The sequence below is a fragment of the Podarcis filfolensis genome (assembly GCF_964270895.1).
Source record: "Podarcis filfolensis genome assembly, chromosome: Z".
Classification (NCBI taxonomy): domain Eukaryota; kingdom Metazoa; phylum Chordata; class Lepidosauria; order Squamata; family Lacertidae; genus Podarcis; species Podarcis filfolensis.
This window is the reverse complement of record NC_139617.1, coordinates 33172985-33197586: the sequence shown is the minus strand read 5'-3', so window position 1 is coordinate 33197586 and position 24602 is coordinate 33172985. Positions and strand designations below refer to the sequence as shown.

Below are 24602 nucleotides of genomic sequence, written 5' to 3'. Positions count from 1 at the left end.
TCCCGAAAGCACCAAGCTGGCAAAGGTGGGCATCTGTGTAGATTTGTGTAGAGAACAGATCTGCTGCCCCTTGTTGGTGGCTAGCAGGTATTGTTCCATCTTCCTGGTATTTTTCTATCTCTCCTTATTTGAAGCATTCTTGCTAGAGGGAATTGTTGCTGATGTTGTTAAGATACTTTTGGCATCCTCATGCCATCGAGCCTAAAAAGAGGAAACTGGGAGAAGAGCCATCTTCATATAGCTAAAGGGCTGTCACAATCACATAGAAGATGGAGGAAGCTTATTTCCTGCTGCTCTGGAGAGAAGGACCTGAACCAATTGATACAAACTCCAAGAAAGGAGATTCTGATAACTTTCAGACAATAAGAGGTGTTGGATGCGCCTTCACTGGAAGTTTTTAAGCAGAAGTTGGGTGGCCACCTGTCAGAGGTTCCTTAGCTGTGATTTTTGTATTGTAGGGGGTTGGGCTAGGTGACAGTTGGGGTCCCTTATAGTTCTACAATTCTATGATTCTGCGCTTTGCATGCAGAAGGTCCCAGGTTCAGTCCCCAGCAGCATATCCAGTGGGGCTGGCGAAAGAGACACACACACACACACACACACACACACACACACAGCCTGAAATCCAGAAGAGCTGTGTGGACAATACTGAGTGATTGGTCTTGTTATGGAAGAAACTCCCTGGATGGATTCAGCTGAAACAAGCTCATTATTTTTTAAAAAAACCAAATGAACACCCACACACCCACACACCCACACACCCACCCTCCGGGTTTTATTGAATTGTTACATTCTCTTTTTTATTGACATTATGGGCTTTTATTTTTACTTTTTCACATCACAAAAGCATTGGAGAAATGCTTCAACGGCATGTTCACAAAAGAATCCATGGTGTCCCGACCTTGTTTGGCGCTTATTCGGTGCATGAGACCTCTTAATAAAACTGGATCTTTTGACTTGACAGCATCCTCATTCGGTGAAAGGGACGAGAACTCAGCAGCGCTACAGCATCTTACATAAGGGGTGGAACCTTCCCGGCAGCTCTACTCTACAAAGCTTAATGGGCATCGCAACGGCTGAACTGTCAGGCCGTCTTCCCCACCGGATCGGGGGAAACTGCGGTTTGAGCTGGGGAGGTGAGAGTTCTTTATTGCAGATTTTAGCTTTGCAAAGCGCCCCCCCCCCCCGCGGAAGACGCAGGTGCCCATTTCCTTCTCTGGCCGCGCCCCGTTCCTTGTGGCCCTCCAGGGCCTGCAGTGCGGCCCCCAGGGCTCCTGACCAAGGTGGGCTAGCGCACGCGGGCGGAACTAGCTCCGAAGCCGCGGTAAACGGGGGCGGGCTCAGGCGGCTCTGCCAGCCAGCCTCTCCCTCCTCCTCCCGCTGCCAGGAGTGGGCGGAGAGGCTCGGAGCGCCGCCCGTCGACGCCACCGCCGCCTCCTCCTCCGTAGCGTAGAGACAAACGGGGACGCCAAGAGCGCGCAGGAGGAGCAGGAGGAAGAGGCGCCGGGCCCTGCAGCCTGGCCGCGGCTGTACGCCCCGACGGAGGCCGGGAGGTAGGTGAGTGACCGCAGACCCTTAAGCGCATAAGCAAGGACAGGAAGATGGAATAAGGGGGCTGAACGACGTCTCTCTTTCTGCACCCCCTGCCCGCCCCGTCACCCGCCTCTTCCCAGCTTTAGGGTTGTTTGCAGGGACGTCTTTTGTTGTTGTTGTTGTTGTTGTTTAGTCGTTTAGTTGTGTCCGACTCTTCGTGACCCCCTGGACCAGAGCACGCCAGGCACTCCTCTCTTCCACTGCCTCCCGCAGTTTGGTCAAACTCATGCTGGTAGCTTCGAGAACACTGTCCCACCATCTCGTCCTCTGTCGTCCTCTTCCCCTTGTGCCCTCCATCTTTCCCAACATCAGGGTCTTTTCCAGGGAGTCTTCTCCTCTCATGAAGTGGCCAAAGTATTGGAGCCTCAGCTTCAGGATCTGTCCTTCCAGTGAGCACTCCTTCAGAATGGATAAGTTTGATCTTCTTGCAGTCCATGGGACTCTCAAGAGTCTCCTCCAGCACCATAATTCAAAAGCATCAATTCTTCAGCAATCAGCCTTCTTTATGGTACAGCTCTCACTTCCATACATCACTACTGGGAAAATCATAGCTTTAACTATACGGACCTTTGTCAGCAAGGTGATGTCTCTGCTTTTTAAGATGTTGTCTAGGTTTGTCATCGCTTTTCTCCCAAGAAGCAGGCATCTTTTAATTTTGTGACTGCTGTCACCATCCGCAGTGATCACGGAGCCCAAGAAAGTAAAATATCTCACTGCCTCCATTTCTTCCCCTTCTATTTGCCAGGAGGTGATGGGACCAGTGGCCATGATCTTAGTTTTTTTGATGTTGAGCTTCAGACCATAGTTTGCGCACTCCTCTTTCACCCTCATTAAGAGGTTCTTTAATTCCTCCTCACTTTCTGCCATCAAAGTTGTGTCACCTGCATATCTGAGGTTGTTGATATTTCTTCTGGCAATCTTAATTCTGGCTTGGGATTCATCCAGTCCAGGCTTTTGCATGATGAATTCTGCATATAAGTTAAATAAGCACAGAGACAATATATAGCCTTGTCGTACTCCTTTCCCAATTTTGAACCAATCAGTTGTTCCATATCCAGTTCTAACTGTAGCTTCTTGTCCCACATAGAGATTTTTCAGGAGACAGATGAGGTGACCAGGCACTCCCATTTCTTTAAGAACTTGCCATAGTTTGCTGTGGTCGATAGCAAAACCATCAAAATCCACCTATTGCAGTGTGGGTCTCTGCTCTCAGCAGGACTAGCGTTATGAACAGACTCCAATTTTATGCTTTGACTTCTATACAGTGGTACCTCGGGTTACATACGCTTCGGGTTACATACGCTTCAGGTTACAGACTCTGCTAACCCAGAAATAGTAGCTCGGGTTAAGAACTTTGCTTCAGGATGAGAACAGAAATTGTGCTCCAACGGCGCAGCAGCATCAGCAGGAGGCCCCATTAGCTAAAGTGGTGCTTCAGGTTAAGAACAGTTTCAGGTTAAGAATGGACCTCCGGAACGAATTAAGTACTTAACCCGAGGTACCACTGTACAGTGGTACTTCGGTTGAAGAACAGCCCTGTTTACGAACTACTCGGTTTACGAACTCCACAAAACTGAAAGTAGTGTCCCGGTTTGCGAACTTTACTTCGGTCTAAGAACAGAATCCGAATGGTGGAAGGACACCTGCGGCGGGAGGCCTCATTAGGGAAAGCGTGCCTCGGTTTAAAAACGCTTTCGGTTTAAGAACGGACGTCCGGAACAGATTAAGTTCGTAAACCAAGGTACCACTGTACTTTTGTATGCTCTGCATGCGAATAAAGGAGATGGATTGGTAAAAATGGGGAAAGTTGCAGTTCCAACTTGGGTGCTGCTAGCGGTTTTCCCATTAAGGAATCTGGTTGGCTGTTGTGGGAACAGGATGGTGGGGTAGATGGGCCATTGGTCCGATCCAACGGGAGGGCATTTCTTATGGTCTTTCTTCCAGTATCAGAGGCAAGCTCCTTCTGCACGCCAGTTGATGGAGAGTTGCTGTTCTTCTTCTCAGGTCCTGCTTGTGGGCTTCTTATTGGGGCATCTGGTTGGCCACTGTGAGAACAGGATGCTGTTCTCACAGTGGACCCCCTTTGCCTTGATCCAGCAAGAGCTTCTTATGTTCTTATCAAAGTACATGTTAAAAAAGCATCCTCCTCATAAGTCCTGTAGAACAGAAACCCAGGCATCTTAAAACAAGGCACTTTCCCCCAAGCGTTTTGCCAAACATGTTGTTTTGTCATGAGTGTTTGTTTTTGAAATCTGTTGACTTTATCTATGTTTTGATAATTAGCATTTGTTTTTAACATCTGTTGACTTTATCTCTGTTTTGATAATTTGTTGTTGTCTCCTTGTTCTTAAAGTTTGTTAGTTTTATCTGTGTTTCTTATAAATATTTCAGACTGCTGTGTGTAAACCACTTGAGAGATTTATCGATTGGCTGAATAAGCAAGTCTGTAGAGTTTGTTAATTAAGCAAAACAAACAACTCAGTACTGACAGTCTTTTCCGCCCCAGACCTACATGGATATGCCTCTGGGGACTGGACCCAGGACCTTTCATGTACAAAGCTTGTGCTCTACTGCTAGGCTATAGCTGTGCTTGGAGGGAAGCCTGTGGCTCTGTGGTAGAACAGTTGTTCTCCATGCAAAATGTACCAGGTTCAGTCCCCAGCGCCTCCAAAAAGACCTGCCCCTGAAACCTGAGGAACTACTCTCAGCCTGTGTAGACAATACTAAGCTCAAAGAGCAAAGCAACCAGGACCATCTGAGTCTGTTAGTGCTGAGGCTTCTACAATCCAGTTTTGCCCTGAAAATGTCCCCTGCCTAAAACTATGGCGAGCTGCTGCCAGTCAGTGTTGACAGTACTGAGCTAGATGGACCTGTGATTTGACTCACTAGGAGGCAGCTTATTATGTTCATATGCCAAAAACCTGGGATGCTTTTATCAATCTCTGCTACACTCCTGCATTCTCGTATCCTAACTAACTCTGATTGTTCTGCAGATTCTTCATTATCAAAGAGAAGTGACTTGGATTTGATCCCAGCCCAGTTGGCAATGAGTAGAAAAAGTCCACAACCAGTTCTGGAGATGGTCCCAGCATCCAGCATTCTGGCACTCTCTCTCCATGGAAACAGATGTGTCATCTACACTCAGCGTGACTTCCATCCTCTGAGCAAGCAAGAGAATCACCAAACTGTCCTTTAGTCAAGTTCAAGAATCGATCATCAAATCCCTCCCCATTTGACTTGAAAAAGAACGTCACCCATACTCCTCTATTTCCCAGCGTAGTCCTGATGGCTCCTTGTTCTCCAGTCCCTGAAGAAGCAATAAACTGGGGCAGGTGAGTTCAAAAGGTAGACAAGATTAGGAAGCAGAGGTGGGTGAGGGGTGAGGGGGGGCTGAAAGAGGTCACAGCAAGAGATTCAAGGGAAGGCAAAAGGACTCTTGAGAATGGGCTGTCTCTTGTATCTACCATCTTGGTACAGCCCTCTCCTTAAGAGTAAGATGATGGTCCTCATGGTTCTGAATAACCTTTAACCCTCCTGCGTTATATGGACACGTGAGAATTTCCAGGGCAGAACTGGATTGCAGGAGCCTAATAGGCTTGGGTGGAGCCTGTTTTTTGCCCTTTGAATCAAGCACCTTCTGATGATGTGTCCATAGCTGGAGTGTTTCCTGTTGCGACCACAGGCCGCCCTTACGCCTCCCGCACTTGCTGTGTCTGGCAGCGTTTCTCTCCCAGCCCAGAACACCTCCCCTGTGAGCCCTGAGCCACAGCCGGAAGACAGTGGCAACAAGGCTTCCTTCATCTTTTGTGAACAGGTGGTAGCCGTGGGGATGAGCGGACGGCCACCCCTGGCCGAGAAAGCTTTGTCTGAGACTTATGCTCGCCTCCGGTACAGGGATGCCTCTTTGCTGATCTGGCAGCAGCAGCAGCAGCAACTTGAGTCTCTGCCACCAGGAACGTACCTAAACAGGAGCCACAGCACGTGGTACTCACAATATGGCAACCAGGCAATCTTGGTGCGGGATAAGAACAAAGCGGACATCCCCAGGGATACCGGACAATCCAGGTTTTGCAGCGTGATGTGATTTCAAGAGCTAAGAGTGAGCAAGCGAGCCCAGTCTCTAGGCTAACCAAAATGGATCCAGAAAGTGGTTTTCCTTTTTTTAAAAAAAAGTTTTATTTTTTTATGTTGTAGCTCTATTTATCTTCTACTGCATTTTTGGACAGTGTTCCCGAAGCAATTTGGGAAATGGATTTTCAGGGGCCTCAAGTGGCTGTCCAACAGGTTTGCCTACATTCGTTGAATCCGTCCAAATCAATTTTGAAACTTCTTTGCTGCTACTTTGCGAAAGGCTGTTCCTGATAGACAACACTGAATGTCTCGTCCTCACTCACCCACCCCCCATCCCACCCAGGACTCTCCATTACAGATGGAATTTGAAGGTGGGGAGCCGGGGGCCTTCCAGATGTTACCCTGTACCATTCACCAGACATCACAACTGAGAGCCACAATCTCCCCATCTGTTTTAAGTGGTGCAGATGTAGGCAAAGATTTCTTCCCAATCATCTGTTCTGGAGAGGAGTCACATAGGGGCATTTTGGGGAGGTAGGAAATGCAGTTCAAAACACCTGCTCTAACACACCTTTACCCCTGGCTGCTTACAAACAGGAGCCATTCCACCACCACCCCTTTGCATGCCAGCTTTTTCCTGCTATATGTCCACATAGCGGTCTCCCTCTAAAACAAGCAGGATCTGGAAAATAATGTGATAACCCACCTGCATGAGCACTTCTCTTTTGCTAAGGGAGGCAGGCCATTGAAGTGAATAGGTTATCTCTCATGGACACGAGTTTGCCCCATTCATCCTCTCATGCTGAAGCAGGCATGAATGCAAGCTTGGACTTTGCTTTCTAGGGCCTGGACTGTCAAATTGCTGCTGTGTTAACTTGTTGATGTGCTAACAGAACTACACTAGGTCTTGGGGATGGAAGTGGCTGGGAACAGTTCAGAAGTTTTGTTTTGCTTTTGTTTTGTTTAAAAAACCTCTTTTAAAGATGTACACTTCTCTGCAACCAGATGCCTTTTGTTCATCACTTGCAGTATTAAAAATGAAGGGATACCTGTGTCAGTGGCTGCAGCAAATTATTGCTTCTCTGTGTGGACACACTCTGACTGCCAAATGCAAAGTCTGTTTTGCAGAGAGTGTCAGTTCAATTTAGCTTGGACAGGCACCGGGCTTGTGGCATTCTGGGAGTTCCCATTGCCTCTTGGGTAGGGCGCAAGAGGAGCAGCTGTAGTGACCCTTGAGGTTCTTTCCAGCTCTACAGCTTTCAAATGCTCCATGTCACAAACATTGGTTAATCAGGTTCTCTGGCACTCCACCCTCCTGCAGACCCCGACTTAAATTTAGGGGAGGGGATGCAGCTCAGTGGCAGAGCACCTGCTTTGCATGGAGAAGGTCCCAATCCCAAATGCCATTTCCAAGGATATCTGGGAATGCCCCTTGCCTAAAATCTCAAGCGCGCCACTGCTGCCAGTCAGTGTAGACTGTACTGACCTAAATGGACCAAGGGTCTGAGCTCTGCATAAAGCAGCTTCCTATGCTCCTATTTAATTCAGACTAGTTATTTAGAACTACAAGGACTAGAATATTACTTTATTTTAGGGGAAAAGATGTAACTCTGCAAGATGCAACCTACCTCACAGGATTGTTGAGAGGACACAACGGGGGTGGGCAAAAATACAGCTACCTACACCATTCTGAACTTTGAGGAACAAGATAAAATGAACCACAGGAGTGGAACAATACCATCATAAGAAAATAAGAGCCTGCTGGATCAGGCCAGTGGCCCATCTAGTCCATCCTGTTCCCAAAGTGGCCAACCCATGAGAAGTCCACAAGCAGGATTTGAGCACAAGAGCAGTCCCCTTTCCTTGTGGTTTCCAGCAACTGGTATTCAGAAGCATTGCTTCTGAATCATTTCATTGCTTCTGACTCATTGCTTCTGAGTCATTTAAACCTACAGCTGCCAGGTCTGGAGAATCCCAGATGCTGAGATTTCAAGGCCCCAACCTGAAGCCTAGGGTGATGCCACCCCAGAGAAGGTCCTGCAGGTGGTTAATTGGGAGAGACGTGGGGAGGTGGGCACACACTGCATAGTGTCTATGCTATAATTTGTAGCCAGCTCCTCCCAGGCTCTCCTGCCCACCTGGAGATTCAATACCTCCACCTGCCACCTATGGCCCAGAAAAAGGGGGCTTCAGATGAGAGCTGGAGGTCTGGCAACCCTGTAGAGGCAGCTTCTTGGACCCTACTGCTGAGATGTGGGAACTGGAAGTATAACCTAAACCCTTTTAGATCCAAGCCACCAAGATGTGAAGAACTGAGGCACAAAGCCTAGTGAGATGGGTTGGAGCTTAGCATTGCCATGGTGCGGTGGGGGTGGGAGTTAGCTGGTGAAGGGCAAGCAAGATCTTGGTTGCCTTGGGTGGTCGAGTGGAAACTGATGGACTTAACCTGGCATAAAAAACGGCAAAATCTCATCAGCCCAGATTTGATTTTGCTCCTCTCCCAAGCTTCCTCCTTCCTCTGTAGACCTTGGTAAAGATTGAGACAGCTTGGGACTTCTGCTGTGCTGTCAGATGTGGTCCCTTTGTAGATTCAAGACAGATTTTTTAAAAGTCCTCCTTCATGCAGCACTTGGTTAAATTATGGTATTCACACACACAGGAGGCAGTGATGGCGACCAACATCAATGGCTTTAAAAGATGATTGGTCTGGCAACCACAATGAAACCTTATGTTAACTTGTGAGGAATGGTTGCAAGAGTTGGGTGTTTTTAGCCCAAAGAAGAGGAGACTGAGAGGAGAAATGATGGAAGATGGAGCAAGCTTGTTTTTTCCTGCTCTGGAGGTTAGGACCCAAACCAATAGCTTCAAGTTGCAAGATTTCTGACAGTAAGAGCTGTTTGACAGTGGAACAGACTCCCTTGGAAGGTGGTGGACTCTCCTTCCTTTGAAGAATTTAAGCAATGGCTGGATGGCCATCTGTCATGGTTTCTTTAGTTGTGATTTCTGCATTGCAGCTCCCAACCCTACAACTTTTATTAACTCTGCTGCACAATAAATTGAAAACAGAGTTGTGATCATCACACATTTGCCCAACACCCCCCCCCCCAAGGCTTTACAAACGTGTGTATTACAGAAGTGGCATTTGCTTCAAAAAATACATAAATAAATCAGGTCTTTGTTCCTTTATTATTATTTTTTCCAAACTGTTCTACTTTTAAAACAATTAAAGATACAGAGACTGACCTGGAAAGGGGGTAACTAGGAATATACAAATAAATCATGCTTTTATCTGGAAGGTACTAATACCTGTCAAGTCCAAAGTCTGTACAAAAAAAGAAAGCAAACAAATCCCCACCCTAAACCCATCCCTGGGGGGAAAAAACCCCTGAATACACAAATAAGGAATTAAGCACCCAGCACAGGAAACTATCAAGAGCCATAGCACCTGTTGGTTAAAGTCAAATACATTTAAATTAAAAGTACTCCCAATTCTTTAGAACTTTGTTTTTCTTTCTTAAAAAAAAATACCAAGACAAATCTGCATTTTTCTTCTTCTTCTGTCACTCTTCAAAATGCAGGATAGTTTGTTTTTTAAGTGACCATTGGTGTTAATAAATAAAGTTACTTGTATATACAAGAAGACAAAAACAAAACAAGGGACAGTTAATTATGGAGTGTGTCTTTTGAAAAAAGTGCAGGGATCCAGACTGGAGAAAATAGTTTCTAGAAAAATTGATGAATCTTACAAAAGTGTTGTTATCTCTCCCCACCCCCACACGCACCCCAGTGTATCCCCCCTCCCCCCTTCCTTTGAGGTAAAAGGTTTATTTGGGAAACCTGCACTTTCACAACACAGAAGTAGCTTTCCAGTCTTAAGAGCTTCTTTCCACTGTTAGAAAAAAAGGGTTTAAAAAGGAATCAAGAGAGATTCACCCTCCCCCAATTCATTTCCTATTTGGGGGGCTTTGCTTGGGTCTCAACTATGCACCTCAGTGACCCGCTAAGCCAAGAATGTGCCCTTAAGTTAAGCAATTGGCTCTATGGTTAACCACATCCTCACTATACATTTACAGCACACTCTTATATAACCATTTTAAACAGGCATAGCTTCCCACAAATAATCCCAGGAACTGTTGTTTGCTCAGGGTGCTGAGAGTTGTTAGGAAATCCTTCTATTCCTCCTCCCAGACGTACAGTGCCCAGAGTGATTTAACAGTCAATCCCTCTTCACAGGGAATTCTGGAAATTGTAGCTCTGTGAGGGGAATAGGGGTCTCCAGAAATTCTCAGCACCCTGAACAAGCCACAGTTCCCAGAATTCTTTGTAGGAAGAAGCCATGACTGTTTAATGTCGTATCGTAATGCTTTAAGTGTATGGTGTAGATAGGACCTAACACAGACCACATAAATTTAAAGCGCTAAGATACCGCTTTAAGCAGGCATAGTTTTCCCCAAAGAATCCTGGACACTGTTCTTTGTTGAGGGTGCTGGGAGTTGTTAGGAAACCCCCTATTCCTATCACAATATCACAATTTATGTTTATTTAAACAATTTATATACCACTTCACTACAATGAGTCTCTTAACAAAGATACAATATATTTTCTTAAAAAAATATCAGTTAAAACTATAAAATCAGACATCAATTGAAATAGCTGCTGGAATAATAATAAAAAAAGTTTTCATTAGGAACTGGAAGATCAACAGGGAGAGAGGCTCTGTCTGACCTCAATTGGAATGGAGTTCCACAAATTTGGGGCCACAACACTGAATGCAACATGGCTCCTGGTTGATATGAGCCATGCATCCAAGTCACAGGGGATTACCAGCTCCCTTGAAGAGCTCAGCAATTGGGCAGGGATATAAGGAATTCAAGGTGATCAAGTTATCCTGGTCCAGATTATTAACAGCCCTGTAAATTAATGCAATAACCTTGAATTTAGCCCAGTAGCATATGGGCATCCCCGAGAAGAGGTACTGATTGTTTAAGCACCCTGGGAATTGTAGCTCTTAACAACTTCTCAGCAACCAAGGACTGCCTCCTGCAGTCAACATGGTGCCCTTCAAATGCTGGTGAACACCAGCTCCCAGCATCCTTGGCTGTTGGTCACACTAGCTGGAGGCCATGGGAGTTTGGAGTCCAGCCACCTCCAGAAGGCATCACATCACCTATGCCCAGGTGCCATGTCTTTTGGAGATCGGTTGGCCACCATGAGGACAGGATACTGTACTAGATGGGCCACTGGTCTGATCCAGTAGGGTTTGTGTTGTTAGAAGCTCTCCAAACATTCCTCATGGAGGAACACCACAACAGCTACTCAGGATGCAGTTGGCTTCCATATGTTGTCCGGACCTCTCAAAAGTCTGGACCTCACAAAAACTGGACAGTGGTGCCACATGCCTCACTGGCTAATGTGAATACAGTGGTACCTCTGGTTACATATGCTTCAGGTTACACACACTTCAGGTTACAGACTCCGCTAACCCAGAAATAGTAGCTCGGGTTAAGAACTTTGCTTCAGGATGAGAACAGAAATCGTGCTCCGGCGGCGCGGCAGCAGCAGAAGGCCCCATTAGCTAAAGTGGTGCTTCAGGTTAAGAATGGACCTCCGGAATGAATTACGTACGTAACCAGAGGTACCACGGTACTTCCTACCTCAACAAAAGGATGATGTGGACCTAGGGCAAAGAGACTGAATGACATCACATAGAAAAGGTCCCAAGTAACAGACTGACCAGGGTGAGAGGGTTTCGTTTTTTAAAAGCCATCGCTACAGAATATTGTACAAATGTTAAATCAAGGGGTGTATCCAACTGCTAGTCCTAGGCCACATTCACACTACATATTTAAAGCACTATGGTGCTACTTTCAACCACCATGGCTTCCCTCAAAGAATTCTGGGAACTAGTTTGTTCATGGTGCTTATACCCCAAGCCCCCAATTCCTTCCCCAAAACTATGGTTTGCAGTTACCTGTGAAGAGGGATTGATTGTTAAACCAGTCTGAAAATTGCAGCTCTGGAAGGGGAAGAGGAGTCTCCTAACAACTCTTAGCAACCTGAACAAACCACAGTTTCCAGGATGTTTTGTGGCAAGCCATGACTGTTTAAAGTGGTCTCATAGCACTTTAAATGTATGATGTGAATGTGACGCTGCTTAGAGCAGACCAAGTGAAAGTAAGGGGTACCTAACCAACTTAGATCCATTCATTTCAGTGGGTCTACCTTTGAGGGGAATTTGGTTGGATGCAAACCAATACTTCACAGACCCTTAACAACAGCAAGCAAAACTGTAAAGGACTACTACCCCCATCCCCCAGCACCAACCAAGGTTTGCAGATTCTGAGAAAAGGTCATTGGGTTCACCCAGAGTTCTACATCAGTGACGTTCTTCCTGCGCTCTAGGTGTGCACAATGGGACTGGACCATTCCCAGACTTTTTTTTAAAGCTAATGTTTGTGATGTGTATCGTATGCCTCTCAACCTCCTCCATGCACACACCCAGAGCGACAACAACCTCTCCTTTTCCCATCCTGTAGCCAAATCAGTTTTTTGTTTTTTGACTTTCAACAATTTCATCTGCTAGCTTTAATAGGTCAGCCAACCTCTCATAACAGAAGCACAAATCTCTAGTATCATTTTTTTTTTACTTAAAAAAAAGTTTAAAAGAAATATCTAAAAAGGTACATTTTTAAAACAATCCACAGTACGTGAGCTCTCTTCTCCTCCTTCCCTCATATATATATAATATATTTATATATATATATAAAATGATGCTCTTCAGCACACATGTAGACGCAGGGCCCAATCCACAAGGAAGGTCTGCTCATGGTCTCTGTACTCCCACCCCACCAAAACAAACGGGAGAGGTGCATTCTGTACACCTCCCTCTCATTTGAGAGAAGGGGGCATGCCCAGGAGCATTCCATGGTGGATTGGGCCCCTTGGAGGTTAGGAATACTAGTGCTAGCAACAAATACAATCAACTACTTCAAAAGCTAACGTCTTTCAGATACAGTACCGTTTTACAGAGAGGTTCTCCTCCCCACCACCCCACCCCATTTAAAAAGTTCCCCACTCCACATCAGGAGCAGCACTGAGCTGAGTCTTGGGCTGTATTAAAAAGGAATTTCCATGGGGGAGGAGGGAAGAGTAAGAGAGAAAAGTTACCAAAAAACACCCCCCCTTTTTTAATATTACATCTCGCAAACATTTTTTTTACTCATCTCTCCAGTTCCCACATCTCTTGCTGTTGGTCACCAAAAGACGTCTCAATGATCTGATTTTTAAAAAAAGTTTAGAGACCTTATATGCAAGGGAAAGTTCTTGCCTTAAAAAGTCTAGCCACACACACCCCCAAAAAAGATCTTGCAACCTAATAAAAGCTGGGTGGGGAAAGTAGGGGGAGGAAATTAAATTCTGGAAGGTTTTATAACACTGAATTAAAAGAAAAATTAAAAGTAGAGGGGTGGAATGAGATGCAGAGCTGGTCCTGTTGCAAGAAAGCAGGCTGGTTTGTTTTTTTAAAAAATATAGTAACGAGGAAGAAGCAAAAGGGGACGCTGCAGAACTTTCCGGGGCAAGTGCCTGTGAGACGTCCATTCGCTGTCCGGGAGCGTTTAAGGGTCTGTTGCTTTATTCTGAATCGCTACTGTCCGAAGTGGAGCTTGAGCTGCTACTCCCCGATTCCGAGGAGCTGCTACTGCTCAGGCGAGAGGGGCCTCCAGAAAGGGTGGAGCCAGATTTTTCTAGCAAAAGAAATGAGAAAAGAAATAGCATTTTAGGTGAAAGCAATCTTCAGCCTGGATATTTAAGATTCAACTTCTCTAGGCTAAAAATAGTGCATTCAGACGTGTGGAACGTTGAATTAGGATCCCGGATGAGAACACTAGTGCTTCTGTCCCATATTCTAACACTCGTTTCACATTGCAGTACCTGTTGAATTAGAAGGATCATAGACTCAAAGAATCGTTGAGTTGGAAGGGGCCACAAGGGTCATCTAGTCCAACTCCCTGCAATGCAGGAATACCAACTAAAGCATCCATGACAGATGGCTATCAAACCTCTGCTTAAAAACCTCCAGCTACCCTCCAAGTTATGACACTGTGGATTTTTAAACCAATATACTGGAACATTGTGCTAAATTTCATTCGTACCCGTTGTGGAACAACAAATGTCACTGGGCATCAGTGCTACTCCTCCACCCTTTCTGCACATGCACACTTCTGTTCCCCCATGATTCTTCCCATGAAAATGGCAGAAGAGAACTGTATGGTTGGCATAACTGCCCCACATTTTATCTCTTTGCTCCCATGATTTTCTGGGTTAAGGAGGCTGCAAATGGATTTTTTCTGGCATCACAGAAATGAGTGCTAAATATGTACTATGTTCCTCTAGATTTACGAAACTGGCTCTTACACCATGTGGAAGCTCAACTATAACACAGAAATTGGTTGGGGAACATCATGAAAGTGGAATAAACTGTTGTGTGAATGCAACCAAAACAAAACCTCCTTCCCTGTTAGGTCCCTAAATAAAAACCCCAAGAGTGATGAAGTCTAATTCTGGACATAGTTAACTCACTCCAGCAGGAGGAAGTAATGGCCACCAACCTCAATGACTTCAAAAGAGGTTTGGACAAATTCATGGAGGAGGAGACTATGAATGGCAACCAGCCAAGATGGCTATGCTCTTCCACCACTGTCAGTTATGCTTTGGAATGCCAATTATTTGGAATCACAAGTGGAGAGAGTTGCTGTTGCTCAGATCCTACCTACTGGCTTCCAGTTGGAGCGTTTGGATGGCCACTGTGAAAACAGCATACAAAACTAGATGGGCTCCCTTTGGCATGATCCAACAGCATCTTCCTATGTACTTATATTATTCTTGGACATTATTATTATTTGCATTTCTATACAGCCCTTCATCCAAGTATCACAGGGTGGTTTAAAATATAAAAACAAATGAACAAAAACCCATAGTTACAAACAATAACATCCCCCTCCCCAGTTTAAAAGTCCATAGATTGTTTAATTAGCCAAAGGCATGGGAGAAGAGGAATGCTTTTATCTGGTGCTTAAATATAGGCAGTGAAGGCGCAAGGCGAGCGCCTCTGGGGAGAGCATCACACAAATGGGGAGCCACCACAGAAAAGGTCTGTTCCTGTGTTGCCACCCTCCAGTTCGCTTGTGGAGGAGGCACGTGAAGAAGGGCTTCAGATAATGTGCACAATGGCCAGGATGGTTGATATTAGGAGAGGTGGTCCTGCATGCAAAGCTTTGCATAGGGAAGGTTGCAGGTTCACAATGGCCAACACAGTATAGTGGTTAGAATCACAGAACTGCAAGCCCCAAAGGATAATTTTGTCCAACCCCCTGCAATGCAGAAATCAGGAGTGTCAGAGGCTAGGACCAAGAAGGCATGGGTTCAAATCCTCCATTTGGTCATGAAGTCTACTGGGGCGGTCACACTCCCCTGCTCCTTCTTCTCAGACTAACCTACCTCACAAAGTTGTGAGGACAAAACAGGGAATCAGATGCAGTTAGTAAATGCATACAGGAAGGGAGAAGGTTTTGTTCACCTTTTTTCGCAGGCTTCTTGTTGTTGTTCAACTGCCCGCTGACGTCCTGAAGCCTCTTCTCCAGCTCCTTCTTCTTTTCCTGAGCAATCTCCTCCTTCGACTTTGCCACCTGCTTCTTCCCACTCGCAGCTGCGGGGGAGAAAGGCACAATTGGTGACATGTGGAGAGAGAAGGAAGAGTCAGCAACCACTGTCTTTTGCATCCTCATGCCAATGACTCCCAAGAGATGCTGGATGGGGGAGGGTCAGATGGCTTCTTGTGGGTTATGCAATAGCATCTCCCCAACTCCAAAACCTGAGAAGTGGAGTAGTGTGGGGGACAATTGGGGCAGTTGCCCTGGGGGAACAGCCTTGAAGGAAGCTTCTTTTGACAGGCTGGTGGGGAAGGTCAAGGCAAACACAGAGGAGATGGAGGAAAAGAGATGGGTTTTGGACCCTGTCCTGGGTGCTGACAACCCATGTTATGCCACTGTGAGTGAGGGAAGGGCCTTAGATGGTAGAGCACCTGCTTTGTTGAATGCCCAGTGACATCTCCACGTAAGGCTGGGGAAAGAGCTTCTGCCAGTCAGCATAGACGTCCCTCAGCCGGATGGACCAAGGGTCTGACTCGGTATAAAGCAGCTTCCTATGCTCCTATTAAATAACCCAGCCCTTTCCTCAGAACTATGAGGATTAGAATCATGCCATGTTTAGAGGAGGAGCCATAGCTAAGTAGCAGGGCATCTGCTTTGTATGCAGAAGGCCCCAGGTTTAAACCTCAATGGCATCTCTAATGAACCCAGGACCTTCTGCATGCAAGCATAGGCTCTGGCACTGAGAAGTGGGCCATCCCCTAAAAATAAAAGAAGTTCATTGTTTACAACCTTTGGGACCAGTTGTTGCTTAGCCTACCTCACTGGGTTGTTGTGGGGATTAAATGAGTGGGATTAAATGAGGAGGGGGAAGAGACTCATGCATGCCTTTTTGAATTCCTTTGAGGGAAAGGTGGAATATGAATGCAATATATAGGTAGATAAAAATAATTAAGATATGACCCTGCTCATTTCAGGATGGGTCCTGGAAGGCTCCCTCCACTTACAGAATGGCTTCCGTTGCTTCTTCTGCAAACAGGATTTGACGTATCTCTCCAGCTCCCGTAACGTGGTAGGCTTCAAGGTTTCGAAATCTATCTCAATTTCATCGGGGTTGGAGTCCCGGAGTGAGGGCTCTCTTGACTGGATGATGTGTACCACCCGGCCCAGCTTCTCCCCCGGCAAGCGGTTGATATCCAAGCTGAGTTGGCGCTTCTCATCGTAGGTCATGGGGAGTCCCTCTTCCTCCTCATCCGAATCGTAGGCCACAGGAACTTGTTTCCCGCCTTTTTTCGGCTGCCTGCAAAGTTACTTTGCTATTATTGCCTGCAAAGTTAATTTGCTCCCCACTGTGAGGGGAGGGAGGTTTGTGGCGAAATGGAAAGAGAGAGGGTTTGGTGAGCAACACGAGCAGGGAATAACTAGGGGCTGCCTTCCCTGCTTGTGTTACTCACCATACCCTCTCTCTTTCCACTTCCAGTGAAAACATTTCTACAAGCACCAAACATGAAGAGCAGTACCCAACTAATTTCTACTCAGAGTAGACACATTGAAATTATTGTACCCAAGTTCATCATGGCCATCAACTTCAGTGAATCTACACGGAGTAGGGCTAGCATTGGTTTCAGCCCCCTTAAACAATTTCTGCAAATGTGCTATTAATATTCCATAAAACAACTGGGTCACACACACACACACATATAAAATGTGGCAACTAATTACAAAGGGCTGGAGCTGCAGTGCTATAAGGAGCAGGTGGCCCAAGTCACGCCAATACGAAAACCTCACCCATACACTTAAGTAAAATAATGTTATGTTTACCACCCCCTCCCCTCCTCTTTCTTCTCCTCCCAACTTTATACTGTGTACAACATCAATGTCTCACACTGAACATAACTGATTTGTAGAAAAGACTCTATGGAAATAGAGACAATGCCCGTACTTTTGTAACGCAAGAAATTTTTTAAATAAAAATTATTTTAAAAAACAAAAACAAAAAACCACCTCCTCCTCAGGGGGGCTTTCCCATGCAAACTTGGGAGCTGATCCTCTGTGACCAACTCCTCCTTTCCTTCAGATTAGTTCCAGTCAGCACAGAGCAGGAGGAAGCTTCTTTTTTCATGGGATGAAGCATCCAAATTGCTAAGTAAAAGGGCTCATAAAGGGCTATAGAACTCTGTGATGTCACAGGCCGTGGCAGTTATTTTCCGTTGGTTCAGTTATGGCAGTTATTAACAGTCTTCACAGTCGGGGCAGCAGATATGTTCCGTTATGCTGCTGTCTACCTCAGAGTTAGGTCAGTCTGCAACAGTCTTTTGTTGTCTTAGGTGTAATATGTATTAGTAAGTAACATCTGCCTGCCTTGTATATTTAATCTAACAAGTGCAAGCACACTGTGTAAAAGTTGTTTGTTATTTAAGCTTTAAACAGGGAGTGTCTTGCATATTTTTTTTATAGGAGGGAAAGGGAACTAATGAAAGGGTCAGACCCGGGCTCTCTTCTGCGTAACTCTGTAAATGGGAACTAGAGTTTAATTCCCACACTTTTCGGTGACTTAAAAAGGCCCCATTTAATGCCGATTGGGTGGCTTTAATAATAATAAATTTTTATTTATACCCTGCTCTCCTCAGCCAAGACCGGGCTCAGGGCGGCTAACAAACAATAATAAAAACAAGTTGATTAAAATACAATTTAAAAGATTAAGATACAACATTAAAACATTAGGATGCAGCCTCTTCACAGGAGGAGAAAGGGGGGAAAAAGAGGGGAAGGGAATCAAAATGATTCTAAGCCAAAGGCCAGGTGGAACAACTCTGTCTTACAGGCCCTGCAGAAAGAAATCAGATCCCGCAGGGCCCTGTTCTCATGAGGCAGAGCATTCCACCAGGCCGGAGCCAGTGTTGAGAAGGCCCTGGCTCTGGTTGAGGCTAATCTAACTTCCTTAGGGCCCAGGACCTCTAGGGTGTTGCTATTTATGGACCTTAAGGTCCTCCATGGGGCATACCAGGAGAGGCGGTCCCGTAGGTACGAGGGTCCTAGGCCGTGACATCAGAGACAGGGACCGTGCTGCAGCAACAGTAACCCCAGACCACTACACCTCTCTCCTTTACCTGTTTGCGGTGGTGGTGCTGTTGGCCTTCTTGGCCGGTGGCTTTTTCTGCTGGGCCTGCTTCACCGGCTGAGTGACCTTCACCTTCTTCTCCTCCTCAGCCTTTGCCTTGTGCTTCTCTTTCTCCTTCTCTTTTTCCTTGTCTTTCTTTTTTTTCTCTTTTTCCTTCTTCTCCTTCTTCTTCTTTGGCTTGTTCACGGGGGCTTGCGAGAGAGCAGCAAGTTGCTCGTGGACAGCCTTCAACTGGCAGGGGAAGATGGAAGAGTAAAAGCTTAAGGTGGCCATATTGCTCCAGAGCCAGCTCCCTTGGAGGGAATGAGCCACTCTAAAATTGTGCCGGGGGGATCCCTCCTGCATTTCCCACCCCACCTTGATCATTCTCCATCAATTAATGAGAAAAGAAATCACATTCAACAACTATCAAATTTGGGTGAAATTCTCTCCCTTTTACCTTTATCTTACTTTCCTGGTGGCTGAGGGATATTTGCCAATGTTCTCTCAAATCTACAAATCATCTCACCACTGGCTGTACCTTCTGCAGGATCTTACAGGGGCTACCACCAAGCAGTGCTCCTGGCAAAATGCCATTGGCGAGAACCAAAAACTAGCCTCTCCACCACCCCATGTGTGGTGGCTCTACATGTGCTTGCCATGATCTGGGCTACAACTGCATGGATAGCAGTGGCTTCATACCCCCCTCTCCCAATTGATTGATTGCATAATATTTGTATACCACTTGACTGTAAAAAAAACAACAACAACCCTCAAAGAGGCACCAGATGTGGTCCCCTCCCCATGGAGGTGTCAGTTCTCAAACAACCCTGCAGACGTAGGGTGGGAAAGCAACAAGCCCAGCTTTGCCTGTCTGATATATTCCCAATGCACTGACACCAGGGGAGTGAGGAAGACACACTGCGTTTGGTGCCTGCTAAAAATTGTTTAGCCAAGCTTTTTTTTGGTAACTTGTAATTTCATTTTATAATGTACTAGGGGTTGCCACCCTTGCTGTCGCCTTCCCCAGCTGTGTGCCAATGCAGCTACCGCGCATGTTCACTTTACTTGCTAACCCCATCTACCCCTTTTGGCTTTCCGCGACACCTGACCAACCTCTCTTCCCTTTACACCTCACCTATCCACACCCCCCCACAGCTTGCCCTAAGCCCCACCCTTTTTAAAGGAGGGGGTGGCAATTCACAGAGTGGCTTGCTAAACAGCTGTGTGAAGCTCCTCTCCCTTCTATGTTAAGCCTCACTGCAGGCACATTTAATGGAGGGGGGAGGTGTTAATAGAAAGCAGCTTGTTAAACCACTTTATGAAGGACCACTCTGCCTTCCATTAAACCTGACTCTAGCTGTGTTTAATTGGGGGGGGGGTGTTGCTTCACACAAGAGCTTGCTCAGCTTTTGTGTGAAGAGCCTCCCCTCCCCCTAAGCCTTGTTGCATGCCTTTTTAGTGTAGGGAGTAGGTGCTTTGCAGTGCTTCCCTTCCCTGTTAAAATAGCTCACCTGTTCTTCATGCTGTGGTTGACACTGCCCCCTACTGGCGGCCATGCAAACTGCAGAGCATAACGGCACCTTGCATTTCTCCATACTGTATATAGGAAGATATCTTTTTAAATTCCTATTTTATTTTGGGGGTAGTGGGTGGGAAGGTTTGATTGGCCATCATTGCGTCTAAAGAAATAAAAGCCTCTCTCAGTACAATGACTGATGGGCTCTTTCCCATGTTCAACCACAAGCTTACAAACACACCACAGACCACCTGAATGAAGCTCGTGGTCTACTGGTAGTCCACAGACCAAGGTTTGGGAACCCCAATCTTCAAAGCAGAAAAGATGCCCTTACGGGCAGCCTCCCCTACCCACTTGTGGGGCTGTCTTTTCCCCCAGAGGTCTGTGAACATCCAGTTCCGAACATTTCCTTGCTTGGCCATCAACTGATGAACACATCAACATTCAGAATAGGGTCCCTTCTAATGTCATTTTTGTTTTTTCTATCCCTGCATTTTTAACTTGCCCCAGGCACTAAGGATTGAGTGAGAATGGAACTTCGTATTTTTTTTAAAAAAAACACAAATAAAAATAAATAGTCCTAAAATAAAAATGGAACAAAAACAGAGCAAGGGGTCCCTTTTAAAAGTGTTAAAACACAAATAAGACTTGGTTCAGCAATATCACTGTGTGTCCCACCTCCACCCCAGGAAGAAGCAGAGACATCACCTTTAAAAGAATTATCATGAGGACTAGAAATTTGCCCATCATTAAAAAAAAAGAAAAAAGTGGGATTCTCAGGAAATCTGGTGGGAGCACTGGGTTATCGCTTTGGATTGCAAACACTCTATGGACTCAGCAGCACTGGCTGTGGAAGAGAATGTAGTGCCAATAGGTTCCCCCCACCCCCCGCCCAATGGAGGAGGACTGAAATATGGGACTTTGTCTAAATCATCATCAGATCCTTTAACAAAACTCCTAAGATAAGCATCAGTTAAAAGCAGTGATGAGGCCCTGCCCTTGGGGGCTCACAATCTCATTTTTTCCTACTCTCCTGCCATGCCAAGAGCAACAAAACTCAAAAAAGCCCTCTAGAATATAAACTGTTGTAACAAAATAGTCTATAGCGGGCCACCTAGCTCAATTCTTATCTAAACCAGGTGTAAGAAACATGTGGTGCCCTCTAGATGATGCTGGACTTCCAGCTCCCATCAACCCCCGGCAGCCACACTGACAATGGTCAGATGGGAATTGTGGTCCAACAACATCTGGAGGGCCCCCAGGCCCCCATCCCTGATCTAAGAAGGAGTATTCCACTACTGCATGCAAGAGGTGGAAGGATGCCTCTATATAGAAGAGACATTCCCTCATGTGAGAGTGGAATCCCTCTCCTTGGATAAAGGGTGGGGAACCCGTGGCCCTCCATTTCTTGTTGGACTTAGTAGTTGATCAGCCCCAGCCATCTTGGCCAATAGTCAGGGGTTGATGGGAGTTTTAGTCCAGCAAACAGCTGATGGGCCACTGATGTTCTCCAGTGCTGCTTTAAGCATTCTCTCATCATTGACCAGATCCAGGTGCTTTTAAAATTCCCGTCCTCCATGACTGTTAAAAGGATCAGAACTCAAAGCTCTTGACCTCTTGTCACCCCCTCTCTTTCCCCTTTCATCCCCAATTTATTTTAAAACAAATTTATTATCAAAACACCTGCAGAATCCCACCTTGCCAGCTGAAGCCCAGAGCTTTACTGGATCAGCAGGACGGAAAAATTATCTCACATGCAACACAGCAACACAGCTTATAGATAGGATATTATATATATATATATATAGCTATGCTAATGCTACACAACTTGACATATCTGGACAGCAATAAGAAAATGAAAATTTTAAAATTAAAATTAAAATAAACAAATACATTCCATCCATTCCAGTCTCGGGAGTCATTGACCTTGTAGCACTGCCTCAATGATCGGGAACAGTCCTGTGTGAACAAGAAGACAGGCGAGGAAGCTAATCGTGCATCCTGAGTGCGAATCCATTCGGTAGGAAGGGAGGGGGGGAAGGGTAGGGGATCCCGCAATCTGCATTTGCCACATGAACACACAAAAAATTACACTCTGGTCTCCCAAGGAATCCTGAGAATCTTTTCATTTTTTCCTCTCTTTCCTTTTAAAAGGGCCAACTTTCTAGCCCTCCAGGCCACTCAAAGTGCATGAAAACGCAAGGGCCAGCAGCATTTCCCCCACTCGCAATTCTTTTTTCATAATGTATTTTTTGCATTATAAGAACCACACAATGTATGCCTTCAGGCACCCAATTTTTTAAAAAAGAAAGAAAGGTTCCTAGTAAGCCAAAACTGTTTGGATTATTTTGGGATTATTATTTTTAAAGCCTCTGAATATTAGCCACATTGCAGTTTACTTTATAAACACTAAAAAGCAGGACCTTGTTTCAAACAAGTAAATGATCATTTAAATTCTTCAGAGGCAAGTGTAGCTCTCATATTACAGATCAGCCCAACTGAGACTAAGTGACTTATACTCCAAAATAAGTTATTTTGCTGAGGTGGTTCTCAAACTGAAGACTTCTAGAACCATATGTGTGCTGGCTGAACACTAGGTTTTTTCACAGACATATTTCATAGATACCAAAATGTCAAGCAAGCTCACGTGTAGAGGGGCTTTTATTGGAGCTTGGCCTGGAACCCATTGGGAATGAGATCTCAACGTTTGTTTGTTTTTAAAGGAGCATAAGAACATAATAAGAGCCATCCTGGATCAGGCCAGTGGCCCACCTACTCCAGCATCCTGTTCTGACAGTGGCCAACCAGATGCCCCAAAGGGAAGCCCGCAGGCAAGACCTGAGAGCAACAGCAGCTCTCCCCGCTTGTGATTCCTAGCTACTAGCATTCAGAAGCATCATTGCCTCTGACAGTGGAGGTAGACCAAAGCCATCATGCCTAATAGCCATTGATAGCCTTCTCCTCCCTTAACTTGTCCAATCCTCTTCCAAAGCCATCCAAGTTGGTGGCCATCACTGCCTTGCAGGACTGAGTTCCACAGGTTAACTGTGTATGGTGTGGAAGAGGACTTCTGGCATGGGGCCACCTCTCACCTGCTCCTGCAGCTCAGCCAGCCGTGTGGCTCTTTCCTCTTCAGAGTCTGAGCTGTCCGAGTCGGAGGAGCTCTCCTCGCTGCTATGGCTGCTTTCCATGCTTTTGCTGACAACGGGTGCCGTCTGTGGGGGCTGGGCCAGGGGCTCTGCCGGCTCATCCGGCATCTTGGCAAACCTCATCTCAAAGACGTCCTGCGTGCGGAGAGAGAGGGCATATGAAAGAGAGGTTTGTAGAGGGGGCAGAGAGAGCCCACAACCCTTCTAGGAACATAAGATAAGCCACTGGCCACATCCAGTTCAGCATCCTGTTCTTACAATGGCCACCCAGATGCTCCAAAGGGAAGCATGCAAATAGAGTCCAAGCACAAGAGCCCTCTTTCCTTCTGTGGTTCCCAGCAACTGGTATTCAAAAATATCATTGCCTCCGACCATAGAGAAAGAGCACAGCCATAGAATCAAAGAATCACAGAACTGTAGAGTTGGAAGGGACCCCAAGGATCATCAAGTACAACCCACTACAATGCAAAGAATCTCAGCTAAAGCATCCATAGCTAGCAGCCATTGACAGCCTTATCTCTTCCACGAATTTGTCTATTCCTCTTTTAAAGCCATTTAAGATTGGTGGCCATCACCACTTTCCATGACAGTGAGTTTCCCCACCCCCTCCACCCACTTTCTCCTTGGAAGCAGTGTTCCCTAACCTCCCATTCAAAAAAATAAACAATTTGGAACAAAGGAAAGGATGTGAAACACAAGAGCATCATTGCTGAGTCACCCCCCCCAAAAAAGATGGGACGTATATTGGCCAACTGGGCATAAACTGCTTTGATGCAGCCTAGTTGCAGAATCCTCTCACATTTAGCTGTTATTTCTACACTGCAGGGGATTGGACTAGATGCCCCTTGAGGGCTCCTTCCAACTCTCCAATTCTGTGCTTCAAACCAAATCGATGAAAAGCTAGCAGGACTGGATGATAAATAGCTAAATTACAGGAAGCAGATGCTGAAATTGAAATGCCTTCCATACAAGGATTTGGAGGAGAAGATAAAATCACAAATAGTGATATGGAGAATTGTCTGGATATGGCATTGATGGATTTGAGAGGGGGGAAGCACTGGGAAAATCTTCATTCCTGGCCTTTCTTCAGTTCTAGCAGACAAAGTATATTCTGCAGTCAATTTGGAGTGAATTCAGAGAATGCTGCTGCTAAATTTATGCTATTCTCTATGGAAAAAGACTTGGAAAAACAAAAAAAATCAAAGGTCCTAGAAGAGCAGATTGGGATGCTATCATAAATACAACAGGAAATGGAAACACAACAGGAAATGGAATTTGAACATACAGGACATGGACTAATGGATATATAGTAAGAAAAATATAGAATATTATCCCAATATGTGACCACACTGGATAGATTTAAAATGGACACAGACAGAAGAATTTACTGTCAGCTGATATGGAATAATGCTGGTGGGAATTAATGGAGGTAAAGTTAATATTAAAGAAAAGATATGGTTGACAGGTACCAATAATAACAATTCGGGAACCTATCTTAGGCTTTTTGTGGGGAAAATAAATGA

General features: G+C 45.6%; 2 protein-coding genes and 1 long non-coding RNA gene across 6 annotated transcripts in view; 2 read left to right on the top strand and 1 right to left on the bottom strand.

Moving 5' to 3' along the window:
* The first annotated feature begins 1206 nt into the window (after positions 1 to 1206).
* Positions 1207 to 16482, top strand: BRD3OS (BRD3 opposite strand). 2 transcript variants are annotated; one of them, XM_083596638.1, is made up of 3 exons: positions 1207 to 1557; positions 4587 to 4925; positions 5408 to 6721. In XM_083596638.1, the coding sequence occupies exon 3, from the start codon at positions 5423 to 5425 to the stop codon at positions 5675 to 5677; it is 255 nt and encodes an 84-aa protein (XP_083452764.1). In that variant the 5' UTR covers positions 1207 to 1557; positions 4587 to 4925; positions 5408 to 5422; the 3' UTR covers positions 5678 to 6721. The 2 variants fall into 2 exon arrangements, 1 of the variants encoding a protein (XP_083452764.1); XR_014543859.1 differs by lacking the exon at positions 5408 to 6721 and adding an exon at positions 16289 to 16482 and having other exon boundaries at positions 1212 to 1557.
* BRD3 (bromodomain containing 3) overlaps positions 8832 to 24602 on the bottom strand; it is a gene marked incomplete at its 5' end in the record, with an annotated part of 27718 nt that continues 11947 nt past the window's right edge. The window contains 6 exons of one of the 3 annotated variants that reach the window (XM_083596377.1): positions 8832 to 13409; positions 15242 to 15370; positions 16319 to 16611; positions 18422 to 18663; positions 21824 to 21889; positions 23023 to 23214. In XM_083596377.1, coding sequence (XP_083452503.1) covers positions 13297 to 13409; positions 15242 to 15370; positions 16319 to 16611; positions 18422 to 18663; positions 21824 to 21889; positions 23023 to 23214 — 1035 coding nt within the window. In that variant the 3' untranslated portion in view covers positions 8832 to 13296. The remainder of the gene's footprint in view (positions 13410 to 15241; positions 15371 to 16318; positions 16612 to 18421; positions 18664 to 21823; positions 21890 to 23022; positions 23215 to 24602) is intronic. The other 2 variants (XM_083596378.1, XM_083596379.1) reach the window with 2 other exon arrangements.
* LOC310754566 overlaps positions 17316 to 24602 on the top strand; it is a 24124-nt gene continuing 16837 nt past the window's right edge. The window contains exons 1-3 of the long non-coding RNA XR_014543862.1: positions 17316 to 17607; positions 21840 to 21950; positions 22654 to 22847. This is a non-coding gene — a long non-coding RNA (uncharacterized lncRNA). The remainder of the gene's footprint in view (positions 17608 to 21839; positions 21951 to 22653; positions 22848 to 24602) is intronic.

Coding starts and splice junctions, on each gene's coding strand:
- BRD3OS (XM_083596638.1), top strand. CDS start 5,423: ATGAGCGGACGGCCACCCCTGGCCGAGAAAGCTTTGTCTGAGACTTAT.